Raw genomic sequence first — 18,316 nt, 5'->3', positions numbered from 1 at the left:
CTCCTAGCTCAGGGCCAAACCTCAGAGAGCTTACATAAACTCTAAAGCCATTACCTGATTTTATGAACTATTTTAGGAAATATTTATTAAGGTTCATATATCTAAATTTTATAAACTGCAAAAGAGGTGAATGTTTTGCTAGGAGGAAAACTCATAATTAACCGAATTCCAGGAATCTGAAGAACTGGTACATTGTATTTTCTATACGCTCTTTCTGGGGGCACAGCAGGAGGGTGGTGACAGCAGAGGGCATGCTGTTCCCTCCACCACCTCCTCCCCTCCAGAGTCCGTCGGAGGAGTCCCAGTTCCATGCTGAGCCCAGAGAGGCAAAGGGCTGCTTCTCCAGCAGCATAGCATCCAGAATCGTGAAGCCGTACTTGCCAGGCTTCTCCTATCCAAGTGCACATTCCTTCATATGCAGACTTTGTGTGTTTGCCACGATGGACAACCACAGCGCTGATATTAACAAGAGAAAAAAGAATAGAAATGACTAAGATATTGAGTGTTTAGTATGTGCTAACTCACGTTCTGGCAGTAACAGAATGGTATCCGGCTCTCCAGGGGCCCAGGGAGAGAACTGAATTAATTTCGGCCCTTTTATTATATACCTGTGTCTTCTAAGTACATTCTGTGATGTTATTGTTATTGCAGTTCAGTCTCCTCTGTTGAGTGAATTTGAACAATATTCTCTCCAATGAATAATTTATAATGAAATGTAGAATAATTATTTATTTCTTCCGCCTCCGTCCCAGATTATAGCTTTCATGAAGGTTATAATTCATGAAGAATCTTATACTCTAATCTGTCACTGTATCCACAGCCGGGTGGTTCCATGGGTGGGGGGGGGTGGGTCCCGAGTGGCGATCCTGGGCCCCAGGTTTTGAAGGGGAGGATTTGTAATGGGATGTTAGGCCTTACTTCTCTTCTTAGAACATTGTTGCCATTCAGTTTCAAAGCCAATTGGCTTGTGTATTAAGTCACTCAGTTAATAAATGATGGAGCTCAGATTTGAGCTTCAGTCTCTAGAGCCCATAACCCACTTACTGTTTTACCATTAAATTGTCCTTCAGTGTAAGCAGAGACAGCCTCCTTGTCCTGTCTGTCCTAAGCATTTATGGGCCATGGAACAGTGAGGAAGACTGTGCCTTCAGAAAGCCTAATGTATAGATTACCATCTGCCTGTCTTCCCTCTTTGGGCAAACAGGGACCATAGTGGGGGAGGGGGGGAGGCTGATTTCTCCAACCACCTCCTCCTGGCTTCAAACATTGCTCAGAGTCTCAAGTCAGACACACACACCACACACACACACACACACACACACACACACACACACACACACCCCTGCTTCATTCTGGTCAGGCTGTAGGATATTATGAGGGGAGAATTCAGTAGCAGACAACAAGAAGACAGGAACAGTTGCGGTACTTCCTTTATAGCTCATGGGGAAATTGGGAAGATCAAAGGAAAAATGAGATGCAAAAGGAGTTGCCCTTTGGGTAGGGGGTGGAGATGCGAACCAGCACTCCCACTCCTGGGTGTTTACCTTAGAGAAATGAAAATTTATGCTCATGCAGAAACCTGCACATGAATGTTACAGCTGCTCTATTTGTAACTACCCCAAACCGAAAGTAACCTAAATGTCCTTACATGGATAAATGGATAAACAAGCCGATACATCCGTACGATGCAATTCTACTCAGCAATAAAAAGGAATGACCTACAGATCCTCCTGGATGCATCGCAAGGGCATTATTAGAAGTGCAAAAACCCATCTCAGAAGGTTACGTGCTGTATGATTCCATTTAAATGACATTCTGGAAAAGACAAAACTTAACGGGGATAGAGAACAGATCAGTGGTCGCCAGAGGTTAAAGGTGGGGGGTGTTTCAGCAGGTGATGGGATTGTTCTATGTCCTGATCGTGCCTGGGGTTACAAGATTCTGTGTATGGTCAAAATGCATAGAACTAATGGGGATGTAGTGTTTCACAGGTACGTAGTTTCAGTTGGGGAAGATAAAGTCCTGGAGATGGATGGTGGGGATGGCTGCACAACAGTATGAATATACTTCATGCCACAGTACGGTACACCTAAAAATATTTAAAATGAAAAAAATAATTAATGCTACGTTTTACGTCAGTTACACTTTACCACAATTTAAAATGCATGCATGAAAGAATAACACATTTCATTAAAATAATACAAGTCGGGGCGCCTGGGAGGCTCAGTCGGTTGAGCATCCGACTTTGGCTCAGGTCATGATCTCATGGTTCATGGGTTCGAGCCCTGCCTCAGGCTCTGTGCTGACAGCTCAGAGCCTGGAACATGCTTCGGATTCTGTCTCCTTCTCTCTCTCTGCCCCTCCCCTGCTTGCACTCTGTCTCTGTCTCTCAAAAATAAACATTAAAATAAATAAATAAATAAATAAATAAATAAATAAATGTCGATAACAAAACTAGTGGTGAAGCAGGGTATGCATGGTAATAATAATGATAACGGGAGGGTCCTGGGTAGGTGTAAAAAAAAAAAAAGCGGTCCCTTTAGGATTCTGATGCTCTGCCACATCCTCATAAAAGCCACCCTGTGTCTGAAGCCTTCCCACCTTTTCCCTCGGGTGCCTTGGAAGGCTGAGTGGCATTTGGGCATTGATTGTTTTTGTGATTCAAATGTAAAGGCAGGCATAATGGGATGAATATTTATGTGGACGATTGTTAAACTCTGAGGACAAAAGCCCCCAGATTCCGCGTCCGTGTGGATGGACCCTGCAAGCAGAACGTACAGTATCCGTCTCTGCAAGGTCGTGGTGCTGGCCGGTCCCAATCTGCACATGCTGGTCAGACTCCCACTGAATGAGAAGAGCCATTTTCAGGCAGCCAAGTGCCCAGGAAGGCATTTCCTCCCCACCCTCTTCATGTTAGTAGAGCTGCTGTCATTTGTGTGCCCTCATTCACAGGATCTAACTCTAATTAACCTCATTGGGCTTTGGTAGTCAGCACAGAAGCCTGGACCCAGTCAGTATTTAGGAGGGTTTTTCTTTTGTTTTCAGAACCTGCTCTTTCTCCTGGCGTCATGGCCGCAAAGACTTCTCTGCAGACGTATTTCCTCACTCACCATGGAAACTAAGCAGTGTTGGAGGAGGACTCTTAAAGCAGAGGGGGTCCTCCAGTGTAACGTTAGCTTCCCATCTCTATCCTTCCAAACCCAGCCCATTCACCCCGCCAGCTTACACCCAGCCTCCTCCAAGAAGCCTTCCAGGCTGATTCCGGTCTTTCTCTTTTGAAGAGAACATGCCTGGTACATGCCTGGGCGGTCTTGCATTTTAGCTAGCTGTGCACATGCCATCTTTCATATTCTCAGAAGGGAGGGAGGTAGCTGATGATGTTTCCGTTCCTCTTTACCACCCCCCCCACCCCCACCGCCTGGTTCCAGATCATCATGGGAGCTCAAGTCCTGCTCAGCTCCTCTCTATCTTAGTTAGTCCTCCAACCTGTCCTTTGTGCTGACACCTCTGGGCTCTTTCTAACACAAAAACCCACTCTTGACCCTCAGTTGCCTCTGATAATGATGATGCCGACAGTAATAATAATGACAGCAATAATAGCTAATATGGTATATTTATCATGTGCCAGGCACAGTGCTAATATTTTGCCGAGATTAATTGGCTGAATACTAAGAAGCCTTATGAGGTAGGTACTGTTATTAGCCCCACTGCACAGAAGTGGAAACCGGGGCACAGAGAAGTTAAGTGAGGTGCTCCAGGTCACACAGCTATCAAGCAGCAGAGGGGGGATTTGAATTCAGACAGTTTGGCTCCAGAGGCTCTGCTGTTTCTTCTCCCTTAGAGCATGCACTCTGAACTTCCTTGCGCGGCATTCGAGTCCCTTTGTGATCCCGGCTCTGTCTCCGTCTTCAGCCGTGTCAGCCTCCAGTTATCACGGCCACATCTGCGAGGCTCAGACAGTGACAAGCAGCTCATGATCTCTAGTCATGCCCAAACTCTCTCCCCATCAGATGTCACTGCGCCCCCCCCCCGCCCCCGTTGTCACTACCTAGAAGCCCCTTTGCTCCTCTTGTCCAACTGGAAAACGCTTCCTTCCGGTCTTGACCCCCATGCTGCAGCTTCTGTAAGGCTGTTGAGGACGATGCCCTGTGCTCTGTGCTCCCACCGCTGCATAGGCACATTACTCCTAGCACCCATCTTGTTGCTCAATGTCCCTTCACCACGCCAGGCTTGTCCCCTGGTCAGGCCTTTTTGTCTGCTGTTCCCTGGGCCCAGTATGCATTCCCCAGGTCTTTGCAGGCCTGGATCCTTCTTGTCACACGGGTTTCCATTCAGATGCCACCTTCTCAGAGAGGCCTTTGCAGGACAGCTGATCTGAACTTGTTCTTCTACTAGTCACTCTTTTTCTTGTCTAACAGCTGTTTCTAGCTTCTTCGTAGCACTTCATTGTCACTATTTGAAACCGTCCACGTTCCAGCTGTCTATTGCTGCACAGTAGACCACCCTAACACTTAGTGGCTTGAAGCAAGAACCATTTCAGGGTATTTGACTAATTTGGGGGTCATATATTTGCTCAGGGCTTCACTGGGCGATTCTTCTGCTTCATGTGGCATCAGCTGAGGTCATGTGGTAGTCTTCTGGTAGCTGGGCTCAGCTGAAGGGTCCAAGATGGCTTTACTCTAATACCTGGTTACTCTCACTGGAACAATTGGAAGCCTGGGCTAGGCTGGGACTGTAGACAGGACTGTGATGGCTCCAGCGTGGTGGCCTCAGGGTTGTTGGACTTTTTACAGAGTGGACTGCTTCCCCTGAAGCGAGGTTCCAAGAGGTCCAGGTAGAAGCTGGAAAGATTCTTATAACCTAGCCTCAGAAGTCCCGGAATGCAGGGGCACCTACATGGCCCAGTCGGTTAAGTGTCTGACTTCAGTTCAGGTCATGATCTCAGAGCTTGTGGATCTCAGCCCCCACAGCGGGCTCTGTGCAGACAGCTCAGAGCCTGCTTCAGATTCTGTGTCTCCCTCTCTTTCTGGCCCTCCCCCACTTGTGTTCTGTCTCTCTCTCTCTCTCTCTCTCTCTCTCTCTCTCTCAAAACTAAATAAACATTAAAAAAAGAAAAAGGCACAGAAGTAAATGTGTACTTACTTCTGCACATTTTATTGGCCAAGCAAGTCACCAAGCACAGGCCAGAATCAAAGGGAGAGAACATAGACCTCACCCCTTGGTGGAAGGAGTGGGAGAATTGGTGGCTCTCAGTCCACCACCTTTAACAGGCAGGGGTCACTTATTATTTGCCTCCCTTCTTTATAATGTGAACTCTTTCAAAGCAGGATCTTATTCTTCTGTAATACTGTATCCCCAGCACCGAGAATAACATCTACACAAGGCAGATGCCCATAGATCCTTGCTGAATAGCTGTATGAATGAAAGAATAAAGGAATGAATGAAAAAGAAAATGCATAGAAAATCGAATGAATGTTTACCTCTCTGACTGTCTAATATGTAAATCTTTTGAAAACAGAGCCTGATTTTTTTCTTCTTCTTCGTACCCTTAGTTCTTAATACAGCCCTCTACACTAAGAGATGCTTGGCAAATATTTACCAAATGAATTGATGCATTTTAATTATTATAGTTAAAGGAGATAATGTGAGTTATTACACAGGTGTTGGATATGAGTAACTGCTACGAATGAATTAGTAATGCCTTATACATAGGAAAATAAGTTTATATATTTATTTAATAAATAAGACGAAATGGATCAGATCCACACTTCCCTTACCCTTCTCTGCAACAGGCTGTATGAGAGGCTCTCCATTCAGCCCCACGACCCTCCAGTCCAATCATCTTCAGGTGAGGCAGGGACCTTTACTCCAGCCTTCTAGCACCTCTCCCCTGGCATGGCTTGCCAAGACTAATTCACTTTGAGGTTCTTAAGACAGGGGCTGAGATGATGGTCTAAACAGCTAAGAGGGTTGATTTCTGATTCCCCACAGCTGTCCAGGAGGATCAAGTGAGATTACAGTTCTCTTAACATTCGGCATTGTTTTGCCCTTGTGCAAATGTGTGCTTACAGTAATTGCTGGAAGCCACGTGTTGAATCCAGAAGGTGAATGCAAGTCAGCATTTGATGTGCCAGAAAGGGAAGGACACCCTCACAGGTGGCCCCACTTGCCGTGTGGGGCTTCATTCCCAGTAAGCAGTAGTAGGAACTAGTCAGCCAGCATACGAGCCGGCAGTGGGAAGGCTCAGCTCCCAGAGGTCAAGCCTCAGCTTGTCCTCCAGCTTCGCCATGTGGCCTGGAACAACTTACTTGGTCTCTTTAGGCCTTCAGTTTCCTCACTTGTGGTATGGGGAAATCTGTTTCTATAATCCCAATCTGGGTAACTCGGGAAAAAGATTCCAAATTCAAGGAAACCCTGTGATGGCCAAAGGTGACCAATAAGGAATACTGTGTACAATTCCCTACTTAAAAATCAGACAGAGCTCTTTAATCCAGTGTTGATCTCCTTGGTGTATTGGGGGGGGGGGGGGTTTAAATCCTTTTTAATTGTTTCTTGGGATCCCCCCCCCTGTTCTGTGGATTTTAAGACTTATGGTTCCTGGCAGTACAAAATGATACTCCTTCCCCAAACCCCAGAGAGCATTGATTGCTATTCCGGTTAAACAAGTGCCATATAATGCCTCACAGCTTGGGGTAAATTTTGTTACAGGGCATTTAGTGGAAGTGTCAAAGTATTTGGGAGATTATTCTTTCCTTCTTCCCCACAGGCCTCACTGAACATGCAGTTCTCTATGGCCATGAATTTTAGCCAAGTTCAATGTCCAATGATGGATATTTTTTTTTTAAATTCGAGTTTTATTTAAACCTCTCAAGCTGGGACAAGAATTTTCAAAGGAAAAGGCAAGCTCACTTCTGCCTCTGCTTTGGCTAATTCTGGGGCAGTGCGCTCACCCTCTCGGTCCCCAGAACTGGCCTAGTTTAAGGAACAAATGAGAGAACAAGAGTTTTCCATCTTAGGGAACATTGGCTAGCACAAGCCAATTTTAGATGTTAGAACTTCATCCTCAGAGAAGCAGTCAATAATTTTGAGAATCCACCACATGCCAGATACTGTGTTAAGTGGTTTCCTATATATTATTACTAAAAATAATACTTCCAGAAAAATGGGGCTCTGTGAATTTCAATAACTTGCCCATGTTCACACAGCTGGTCAGAGAAGGAACTAGAAGCCAATACAAATTATCTGCCTCTAAGACCAGTGCATTCCAAGGACTGTGCCTCTCCATTCTTTCAGTGCTGGCTGGTTTCTCTGATTGTTTTCTTACGGAGGATGCTTTCACCTTTCAGGGTTTAAGAATCTGGCTCTGTTATCATTTATTTCCTTTAGATTTTTAATGACTCTATTTTCAAATATTTTCTCTCCCTTGGTGGCTTCTCTCTTCATGATCTTAACTTTCTTTCAAAGAGTACTTAATTTTGATGAAGCCTGATTTTTTTTTCCCTTTATTGGTGGATTGTGCTTTGGTGTCGTACCTCTAGAAATCAATCTTTGTCTAACTCAAGGTTACAAAGACTGTGTCCTGTATTTTCTCCTGGAAATATTATAATTTATATTTAGGTATGTGATTCACTTTGTGTTAATTTCTATATATCTCATGAGGTGTGGGATGAAGTTCTTTTTTTTTTTTTTTTTTTTTTTTTTTTTGCATATGGATATCTAATTGTTCCTGTACCATTTGTTGAAGACACTTCTATCTCTGCTTAATTGCCTTTGTGACCATATATGTGTTAGTCTGTTGGTGGGCACTCTATTCTGTTCAGATGATCTCCTTATTTTCTCCGTGTTATTATCACACTGTCACAATCTCTATCACCTTGTAACAAGTCTTAAAGTCAGGTATTATAAGTCCTTCAACTTTTTTTCTTCTTTTGTAGTCATCTTGGCTATGTTAGGTCCTTGATCCTTTCTTTAGTTTTTGCTCAAGGACATGGTTATAAACAACATCTGGAAATCTGAAGATAATTTAAAAATTTAAAGTTACAAAAGAGTAGTGCAGAAACTTTCCATAATCTGCCTTCATCAGGAAGTGAGGCACCCTGGACATCAGATTCTATCTGATGAATCAAAATTATTGTGTATACCTTACATGGATTGCTAATTTTCAAAAAAAAAAAAAAAAAAAAGACCGCACATATAATGCCCTACACCAGAATTGTACCTGACACGATTTCAACTTTCACTGATGTTTCAGAAAATATGCTGGGCCCTCGGATATCTTGGTCACTGTGAGACTCAGTTGTCATTGTTCTAGCAAAGTGGGGAGTCGCTGATCAAAAGGAGTTTGTTTATACATTGCTGCCTGCTCTAGAATGTATTCTGCATTTGATTTGGGGGCTACCTGTTTCCAAACAAATGAAGTATTGTCATTGACTGTGATATGCATAGCATTCTGTCTCTTCCATAAAACATATCCCTGTTGGGGCATCTGGGTGGTCCAGTCGGTTAAGTATCCAACTCCCGATTTCAGCTCAGGTCATGATCTCACAGTTCGTGAGTTTGAGCCCTGCATCAGGCTCTGCGATGACAGCACGGAGCCCGCTCGGTATTCTGTCTCCCTCTCTGTCTGCCCCTCCCCCACTTACACTCGCTATCTCTATCAAAAATTAATAAATAAAAATAAACTTTAAAAAACATATCTCTGTCCCCTTAAACTTACTCTCCGCTGGGGACAAAGAAGAGTACTATTAATTAAGCCAATTGATTCCTGATAGTGTTGACCTTCACTGCCACTGTGTGTCAGTGAGCAGATTACTTGTCCTCTTTGCCTTGGTCTTCATCTGTGAAATGAAGGGTGTGGACTGGTTAACCTGGAGTGGCTTTATACAGCTCTAAAATTCTAGGACTCTTTTATTCACTTAAAAATCACAACGCTTTCAAAACCAATGAAACAAAAACTCTTAATGGAGAAAAGCACTGTGATAAGTCAGACGGGAAGCCTCTTGAGTCAAGAAGAAGTGGTCTTTTGATGCATCCCAGGTTGCCTAACCCCACTGCATGACTCTGCTCTTAACTATGGCCAACTCTGCACACTGAAGACGGTATTTGTGGTTCCTGGTGCTGTGACATTTTGTGGTTTATGAAATCCCTATATTCAGAGAAGCTCTTGAGCTTTTCAGGTCAAGGGAAAGAGAAAGGAGAATGTCTTTAAGCCCACACAAGTCCAGAGGTTCAGAGTACTCCTGAGTATTCCAAATATATCTCTGAAGTAAATATATCCCCATAGTATTGAAACCAAGAGGACTTGAAATATCTATATCGTCTTTCCTGTGCCAAGCTACGGGAGCTACTCTGGCCACGTTCTAGCTGATCACTGCTGTACTATTAGAATGGGGAGGTTGGAGAGTGCGAAGTTTACTGGGGAATGCAGAATATAGACATGAGTTTAAAATAATATAATCTTTATTGAGCACTTACTGAGTGCAAGGGTGCTGTGCCAGTCACGTCTTATACATTATATCATCTAATCCACACGAGAGCCTTGAAAACGAGACATCATTGTCTCCTTCTTACAAATGAGGAAATGATGCACGGAGTTCATGCCACTTGCCCAAGATCACACAGTCGTAAGCGGCAGAACTGATCTTCAATCCGTATCTGTCTCAATTAAGACCTTAAACTTCTAATGACTATATCAAAGAGTAGCTCTCAGAACTTAACCAGTTCATTCAGAGAGTAATTGCATTTGTAGCATGATAGAAACCCAGAACATCAAATACTTTGGGGTAGACGTGATGGAGGAAAGAATTCACAGAAGGTGTCCTGAAGAAATTGCTTTGAGTTACATTTTGAGATGAAGGACATGAATTGGCCTCAAGAGAAAAGTGAGTTCATGCTGAGGGGACAGACTATATGAGGCCATGAAGAAACAAATGAATAATTTGTTCAGGAAGCAACATACAGTCTTATTAATTGCAGGGCAATACCAGAAATAAGCTGATGCCACACATCCAAGCTAAGAAACTTCACTTTGTTATGATAGGCACTGGAGATCTACTCTTAGTTCTGAAGCAAGGGAAGGAACATAATGAAAACTGTATTTGATTTTACAGTTTGTTCAACAACTCATGTAGAATAAATATAGGCTTTTAATGCATCAAGGAAGGTCAAGAAAATTTCTTAGCAAAATATATTTGATATCCAACAAATTGTTTTCAGGAGTACAATGTAGTTCATCCCACTAAAGTTCTATAGCCTTAAATGGTGCAATGACAATGTATTTAGACCCCTAAATTAAGAGACCTGTAACCATATTTTACATAATTTTCAGGTGTAAAGGTGACTAAGCCCGTGCAGTTAAGCTAACAGCACATCCCCATCATCACTGATATTGTACAGTATGCACAAATGGAACGTGCAAAGGTTATAGATTAAATTCAGGATGGGGCAAATAGAAAGCTCTCAACAATATGTATTAAATTGCATTGAATTGAAGTCCTCTTTCAGTTAGCAACTGCTGTTCCTAAGTGAGGGCTATTGTATTTGGTGAACTGTAGTTGGGTCCCTTCCATTATAAATCCACTAAATGCTAACTTAATATCTCTTCACGTTTTCTGAAGCATTTTCTTTCTTTCTCTGTCTGTCTCTCTCTCTCTTTCTCTCTCTTTCTTTCTCTCTCTCCAGTTCCAGAGACCCAATGACTTCTCACCCCCTTTTCGCTTTGGGACTGTGCCCAACGGCAGCACAGAGAGGAATATTCGCAATAACTATGCAGAAATGCATGCCTACATGGGAAAGTTCAACCAGAGGGGTGTAGATGATGCATTGCTCTCCCTGAAAACAGGGTAAGAACTGCTTCCAAGCTCAGAGTCTTTGATATGTTTCTCACATTTATTAAATGTACACTGAATCAGCTATATCATGCTTGGGTGCCAAACTTAAAGCAAACAAGACTGCATTTGCTTTCTGTGGATTTCCAAGTTAAATTTGACAATATAATTCAGGCCAGTGCACAAAGACTCCTATGCTATTACATACTTCTATGTATACTTTTTTTTTTTTTTTTTTTACAAATTATGTTCTACTTGCACTAATGTAACCGTGAACCAGGAATAAATAAAATAGCTGTAAAAGTAAAAGAGAAGCGTCAAGGCTAAGGTTCATGTATTACATGTGACATGAAGACCTGTTGACTAAAAGGTGAACCTGATGATTCTGGTGTTCTTTTGGACAAGGGAGGAATAAAGGAAGAAAAGGGTGAAGGTTTTTAGACCACAAACAGTGAGAATGTGTTAACTGATCTCCAATTCCCGCTTTTACTAGTGTTCTTTGATCCAGCTTTATACACTAGAAAGTTATTTGTTTGTTAAGAGGAGCTCATGAACTGGAAACACCTTGGCTTGCATAATCCCAGCCACATTGGTCCCTTTATTCATTTGGCCTCTGAAAGCCACGGCTGTGGGATAAGATAGATAGACAATTGAGCATTATAGATGTTGGGACTTTGGGGTCAAGGGGTCTTGTAGCTGATTTCCTGTGTTGTATGATAACTAGCAGCACCTGACCTCCCGGTGGCTCCAGTTTTGGAAGAGCTACTCAGATGCATGTTTCCTTAAATACTGTTAGACTCTGTCTTATCACCACGACATCACAGCAGATTACAGGAGATGAGATTTGAGCTTGGGTGTAGGACCACTTCGGTAGGTAGCCTGGCCCCTGGTACAACCACAGCTGTCCGTCATATCAGAGTTTTGGTTTTTTGGTGTGTCACTTTTCTATAGGGTCCTCGTGGGCCGTTTAAAAATTTTTGTTACCTTATCATACCGGAAAGGGCTTATTTTTTCTTAAGGAGGGATAAAGCTAACTCACCTTGTACAATTGAAGGAGATGACGCATGCTTTTCTTTCTTGCAGACCTCTCTAGTACCTACCTATATGGCTGTGTTTGAATTTCTTTCTCTACCTTCGATGTGTCTAAAGATTGGTTTGAAATATCGGTCCATGCCTTCCTGCCTTTACCCGTGGTCTTACTCCCTTCCCTACATATTCCTCCCTTGGGAAGCACAATATATAATATGAGATTCTTCTATGTTGGGAACTTGAGAGACCTGAATTCTTCTATACGTTGGGTTTTCCCGTCGTTGCGCACATTCGCTCTTAACGTAAGCCTGTGCCGCTACAACCCCGACTACTCCTTTCTCTCCTTGTGCTGCAAAACAGAATATTGAAACCTTTCTGACCACAAAAATAGCCCTGCACATCTATCGAAACACATACACCTACACTTATCCCCACTCTGGACTGTAATGAACTGAGAAATGAAAAATGTTATATAAATCTAACCCGTGCTATTTGTTGTTATCATTGTGATGGTTACTTTTCATTATTTCTGTTATTATTTTTATTGATTCCTTTTTACTCCTTCTCCTTTCAGACACAGCTTATGAGTTGGCTTCAGGCCCAACTTACATTCTCATCATTCCCAGTGGGAGGGAAAGAACTCCTCCTTTCAACCTGAAATCACATAAAGAACAGCCTGCGATTTAGGCTTTAGATTCTGGCTGAGTTCCAACTCGAGCCTTACTTTGAACCAGTCCTCCCCATAGTTGGCTGGAACCCTATTGCTTCATATTAATGGCCCCATAGGTACTTTTGGGCTAAAATTCCTCCATTGGATTGTTTGTTTGCTTCTTCTTTGCACAGGAAACTGGATGCCTTCATCTATGATGCAGCAGTGCTGAACTACATGGCAGGCAGAGATGAAGGCTGCAAGCTGGTGACCATTGGCAGTGGGAAGGTCTTTGCTTCCACGGGTTATGGCATTGCCATCCAAAAAGATTCTGGGTGGAAGCGCCAGGTGGACCTTGCTATCCTGCAGCTATTTGGAGATGGTGAGTCAAAGAAAGGGGAAATGCTTATTTGGGCTCTTCTCACGGCTAGTCCAAAACACCAACCTTTCTTTCTTCTCCATTCCTGTAACCCTTGCACTTCCAGACAGTTATCTCACGGTATACTGTGAAGTTTTGGGGGGGTAGGTATTAGTTTCCTACAGCTGCCATAACAAAGTACCCTCGCTGAGTGACTTAAAGAATAGAAATTTGTCTCACAGTTCTGGAGGCCAGAAATCCGAGATAAAGTGTCAGCATTGATTCCTTTGGAAGGCCTCAAGGGAGAATCTCTTCCATGCCCCTCCCCTGGCTCATGGTGGTTTTCTGGCAGCCTTTAGCGTTCCTTCACTTGTAGGCACATCGCCCCATCTCTGCCCTCATGATCACACGCCATTTTCCCTATGTAGATGCCTGATTTTCCCCCATTTTTAAAAATGCCAAGTGTAATGGATAGGGGCCTACCCTACTCCAGCATGATATCCTCTTGTCTAATTACATCTGCAACTACCTCATTTCCAAATAAAGTCACATTTCAAGGTACTGAGGATTAGGACATCAACATAGGAATTTGGCGGTGGTCACGGGGTGGGTGCACAGTTCAACCCATAACTGGGTGAAATTTGGGAGGATTAATGTAGTTGATCAAGGAGGTACATTTCAGGATCGCAGGGTATGATTAGACCTTCAGGGATCAAGTAAGAGGGGCTAGTATTAGATGTTCCAGACAGTCTTTTCACATGTGGCCAGAGCAGTAGAGAGAGCTTCGGAAAGGCTTCTACTTTTTGTGTGTCCAGAGAAAGGCCAGTACACTTGTGGCCATCTATTCATTCTTCCCTCTCTCCCATCTTGCTCTTTAAGCTGGAAGAGATAGGAAGCAGGGACAGGGTCTTCTGAGGCAGAAACTCGTAAGGCACTCCCCAGTATCATTCTGGCAGGAGACTGAGGCAGCCTTTGAGAAGACTTTGAGACTGATCTTGCTTTGAGAAGATCTCCAATTTCATTACACTCCAGCCTTCGGCATTCCTCTTCACTTTGTTTTTTAAAGTACCTACTCTTCCTGTTAGTCTCCCAGAAACTAATCCAGTTATGGGAGGGCAGCCTGACTCTGCTTGGCCCCACAGGCCATCAGCCAGGAGGTTGTCTAAATTATTCCTGCAGAACCTTTGCTGTTAGGGATGAGATTCGAGGCAGAGGAACACAGCTGGATTTTCAGACTCCAGGTGAAGTCCGTTGTTCCACTAGTTAGGAAAATCATAGTTTGATCAAAGAAATGAATAAAATGTGATTTGATTTGGGGCGCCTGGGTGGCGCAGTCGCTTAAGTGTCCGACTTCGGCTTAGGCCATGATCTCACGGTTCGTGAGTTTGAGCCCCGCATCGGGCTCTGTGTGGACAGCTCAGAGCCTAGAGCCTGCTTCTGATTCTGTCTTTCTCTCTCTCTCTCTGTCCCTCCCCTGTTTGCTCTCTGTCTCTCTCTCTCTCTCAAAAATAAATAAACATTCAAAAAATGTTTTAAAGTGATTTGATTAACACTGGAAAGACTCAAGGCTTATGGCTGAAGCATATAAGCCATGTTGGTATAAGGGCTTCTATAATTTTCATGTAGCTGTCACTTAAAGGCAATAACAGAGCCTCTGTCTATGAGGAAGGGCAGCAGTAGAGATTGTTTGCAGAAGTTACCAAAGCTCCAGTCAGTTTACTCAAAGTTCAAATTTTTAACCAAACTGAAATTATTAGAACAGGTAGCTTTCTTCATGAGATTTTCAGAATTTTGTTTGCCTAGAATTAGATGCATTCAAGGGCACGTGAATTTTTTCATTTTCCTTTTGTCTAAGGTTTGTACCTTCCGAATTTCTAGTATCCAGGGGAGTGGATAAAGGTTATTTGTCTCTGGCATGAATTAAATCAAGCAGAGCTTCTCTAAGCGGTGTTACAAGGAGGCAGTTCTAAATTTGGTGGTTTCATTTGATTCAAGTTCACTCCCCTTTACTCTTAATATTTCCCTCTGCAACAAGAGATCAGATAGTGCGAGGGTCAGTGGGGGATCAGTCAATCTCTGCTTCTCTCTCTCCATCCCTCCTTCCCCAGCCCAATCTGATTTGCACATTTAAAAAAAAAATTTTTTTTGAGAGTGGGGGAGGGGCAGAGAGAAAAGAGGACTGAGGATCCGAAGCAGGCTCTGCGCTGACAGCAGTGAGCCCGATGCAGAGCTCGAACTCAGGAATCTTGAGATCATGACCTGAGCCGAAGTCGGACACTCAGTTGACTGAGCCACCCAGGTGCCCCTGATTTGCACATATTTTAAGAGCCAATTTTCTGAATCTCTTATTTGATTATGTGATTCTTACTGTCTACAAATGAAGGTACAAAGCACCTAGTCTGATACTCAGGCCCTGAGCACCTTGCATGAACCTTTTTTGTTCAGCTTCCTGTGTCCCCTTTTTCTCTGTTTGAGCTGTTCTGCATGTCTTTCCCAAACAGGGCTTGTGTACTCCCACCTCTCTCCCCTTGATCATGCTATTTCTGCTGCCTCGAGTGCCTTTTCATGCAATATAAATTAAAACGCACCCATTTTCTATGCCCACCTCCAAGTCCTACCTTCCTCAAGAGAACTGACCGGTCATGCCATGCACAAAATTACTTCCCTGAATTTGAACTCTCGCGTTACCTGCACATTGCCGGTCATATTGATTATCTGTATACAGTTTGGACTGACAGATCGTGGAGAGCAGAGGCAATGCCCCATACCTTTGTGTCACTGCAGTACGCACATTAAGTTGTCGCCGAATACTTATTGAATACGTTGATGAATTGATACACGGCGGTATTCATCAAATTACCGTGATTTTCTCTATTGATTTTTCTTTCTTTCCGTCTCCTTGTCTCTTTCTCTCTCGTGTCCTTCTCTCTCTTCCCCAATACCCTTCTTGTCCCCTCTGCCTGCTCTCGGCCCCCCGTTCCCCGCTCCCCTTGCCGGCCCGTCTCCAGGGGAGATGGAGGAGCTGGAGGCTCTCTGGCTCACTGGCATCTGCCACAATGAAAAGAACGAAGTCATGAGCAGCCAGCTGGACATCGACAACATGGCGGGAGTCTTCTACATGCTGGGGGCAGCCATGGCTCTCAGCCTCATCACCTTCATCTGCGAACACCTTTTCTATTGGCAGTTCCGGCATTGCTTTATGGGCGTCTGTTCCGGCAAGCCTGGCATGGTCTTCTCCATCAGCAGAGTGAGTGGCTCGATTGAGGTGTCGGGAGTTTGCGGGGGACAGCTTAGTCTAGGGCCGTGCAAAGCACAGAGACCCAGGCGGGCACTAATTCCAGCCCCGTGCAGCTGCAGCAAGAAACCGCATCGTGCACCTTTCCCCCGCGGGTCGGGTGACGGGATTTCGGGTGGCTCTAAACAACAGGGGGTGCTGGTTTTCCTTCAAGAAGCTGCAGCTTCGTGTGTGGGGTCTGGGCATTTGGTTCTCACGAAGAACTGGCAGATCTGTCAAAACGAAACTTTTGGCCTCCTACCAAATGCTTTCCGTCACCGTTAGTTAATTGTGTGTAGGCTGTATTAATCATTTAATCTTTCTTTAAAAAAAAAAAATCACATGTCTGTTCAAATAGTGAAATATAATGTGGCTCTGTTGTTCTGACATACAGAGATAAATTATTGGTAGTTCCATGGTTCCTCTCTGTTTTAACCACGTGTGAGTTATGCAGAGTTAAAGAGCTTAACGGAACCTTCAGAAATAAGTACTGACCCATAAGAACATTCCAGAAACTTTCTTCACTGAAACAAGAGTACAACTCTTAAGTCATTCTTTATTTAGGTCTCTTCTCCGTTTCTGGTCCAAAGTGAGGATTCAGAACTCAGTTTTAAATACGAACAGAGGATCACAGTGAAGGGGGGTGGGGGGAAGGCAGGCTTCTTTTAATTCTTGTCAGTAAAGTTTTGGGACTCATTTGTGAGAAGTGACCTCAGATGTCCTTTATAGAATAGAGGGCTGGATTTCAGATATAACTAACTTGGGCTCTAATGGAGTTATGTAAGAAAATGGATTTCTCATTAAGTCGTCCTATCTTCTCATCATTTTCCTGTAGTGTTTTAGTGCTGCAGAACAATTTCCTCTCTGGCTGTGAGCTGATTCAGGCCATTCAGGAACCTGTACGCAGGAGAGGGGGGATGCGTGGTCCCTGAATCACATTATTGCACCGTACAGCCCTTTCTGAGGTCCAACGTAGGGTGATGGCAGAAGGAACGGGGGAGCTGGTGGCCTGTAACAGGAATCCCACTCACGACCCGGAAGCATAATCAAGGCCCCCGCAGAAGAAACTGCTTGGCACTTTCTCTTGGCCCTCACCAAGGAGGGTTAGAAAGAAGGAAAGTAAGGACAGTAACCTTACTTCGAAGATCTTAGGTCTTGCTATGGCCCTCTGGGATGGTGAGGCTCACTTCCTCTAACCCCTTCTTCTCCCCCACTTAGCTGTGATTCTCTATTCTAATCTTCTCTGCTCTCATCCCCATCTGTTGGGGCAACTGCCCTTCCCAAATTAATCCCCTTTATTTTCAAGACCCAGTTCAAACCACCTCCTCTTCACATACTTCCCTTGCCAGGGGAAAAGGTTTCAAATGTGTCCACCTTCCAAGGCAAGGAGCGAGACATTAGCAGGTTTCCCTGACTTGGGACTTGAACCCAACCCATTACCTGGGATGGGTGGTGTTCATCAAGGCCTGGAACAAGGAGCTGTACACAGGGAGTTCTCAATCAATACTAATTTGTTACAGTATTAATTATGTATGATAAGATTAAGTGAGTGACAAAGTGTAAGAAGGAAACTAGGAGCTAAAGAGAGAATAAGTGAGAGGATTCAACAAGGGAATTATTTGTCCCTGCTTAGTACTTGCTGTCTGTCCCAATTCTGCCCTCCCACGGTGTAGGACACAGCAGGAGAAAAATTCTTCTTTGACCCCAGGGCTCCCTAACTCTCTCTGTGAATTTGGTTCATGCTTGGCTCAAGAAGAGAACTGCTCAGCTGTTATTTGGTGACCAAAATCCTAAAAGCCACTGGAAAAAAAGTGGCTGTTATGAGCTCTGAGCTCCCCTGTGCTATACCACCAGTCAAGGGTGGCCAGCCTGGGCAGAACAGCCCCAGCACCTGGGGAGTATTGCTATCGATTTCCAGGAAGCTGACAATCATTTTTGCAATCAGCTGATATCATGACCTCATTTTTAAGATGGGAAAACGTAGGCACAGGAAGGAAAGTCAATGCAAGGCGATGGTGGAGTCGAGGCATAGAATGTCATGCCTTACGATTCCAATCTATTTACTCAAGTCACTTGGAGTGACCGTGTTCCCTCTCAGAGAGCCAGACCACTGAGCTTGGCTCATCTTGTGCAAATGCAAGGTGATAAATCAGGCAAGCTTCTGGCCACAGCATTCTATG

At 44.0% G+C, this 18,316-nt stretch overlaps 1 protein-coding gene across 2 annotated transcripts in view; it reads left to right on the top strand.

Annotated features, from left to right (window-relative positions):
- GRIN2B (glutamate ionotropic receptor NMDA type subunit 2B) overlaps positions 1-18,316 on the top strand; it is a 418,289-nt gene that overhangs the window by 392,092 nt on the left and 7,881 nt on the right. For both annotated transcript variants that reach the window (XM_045466383.1, XM_045466384.1), the window contains 3 exons: positions 10,681-10,841; positions 12,699-12,886; positions 15,871-16,109. In XM_045466383.1, the coding sequence (XP_045322339.1) occupies positions 10,681-10,841; positions 12,699-12,886; positions 15,871-16,109 (588 nt within the window). The remainder of the gene's footprint in view (positions 1-10,680; positions 10,842-12,698; positions 12,887-15,870; positions 16,110-18,316) is intronic.

Source organism: Leopardus geoffroyi, chromosome B4 (genome assembly GCF_018350155.1).
Source record: "Leopardus geoffroyi isolate Oge1 chromosome B4, O.geoffroyi_Oge1_pat1.0, whole genome shotgun sequence".
NCBI classification, from domain to species: Eukaryota; Metazoa; Chordata; class Mammalia; order Carnivora; family Felidae; genus Leopardus; species Leopardus geoffroyi.
Note: the sequence above shows the minus strand (reverse complement) of the source record. Positions and strands in the feature narration are given on the sequence as shown.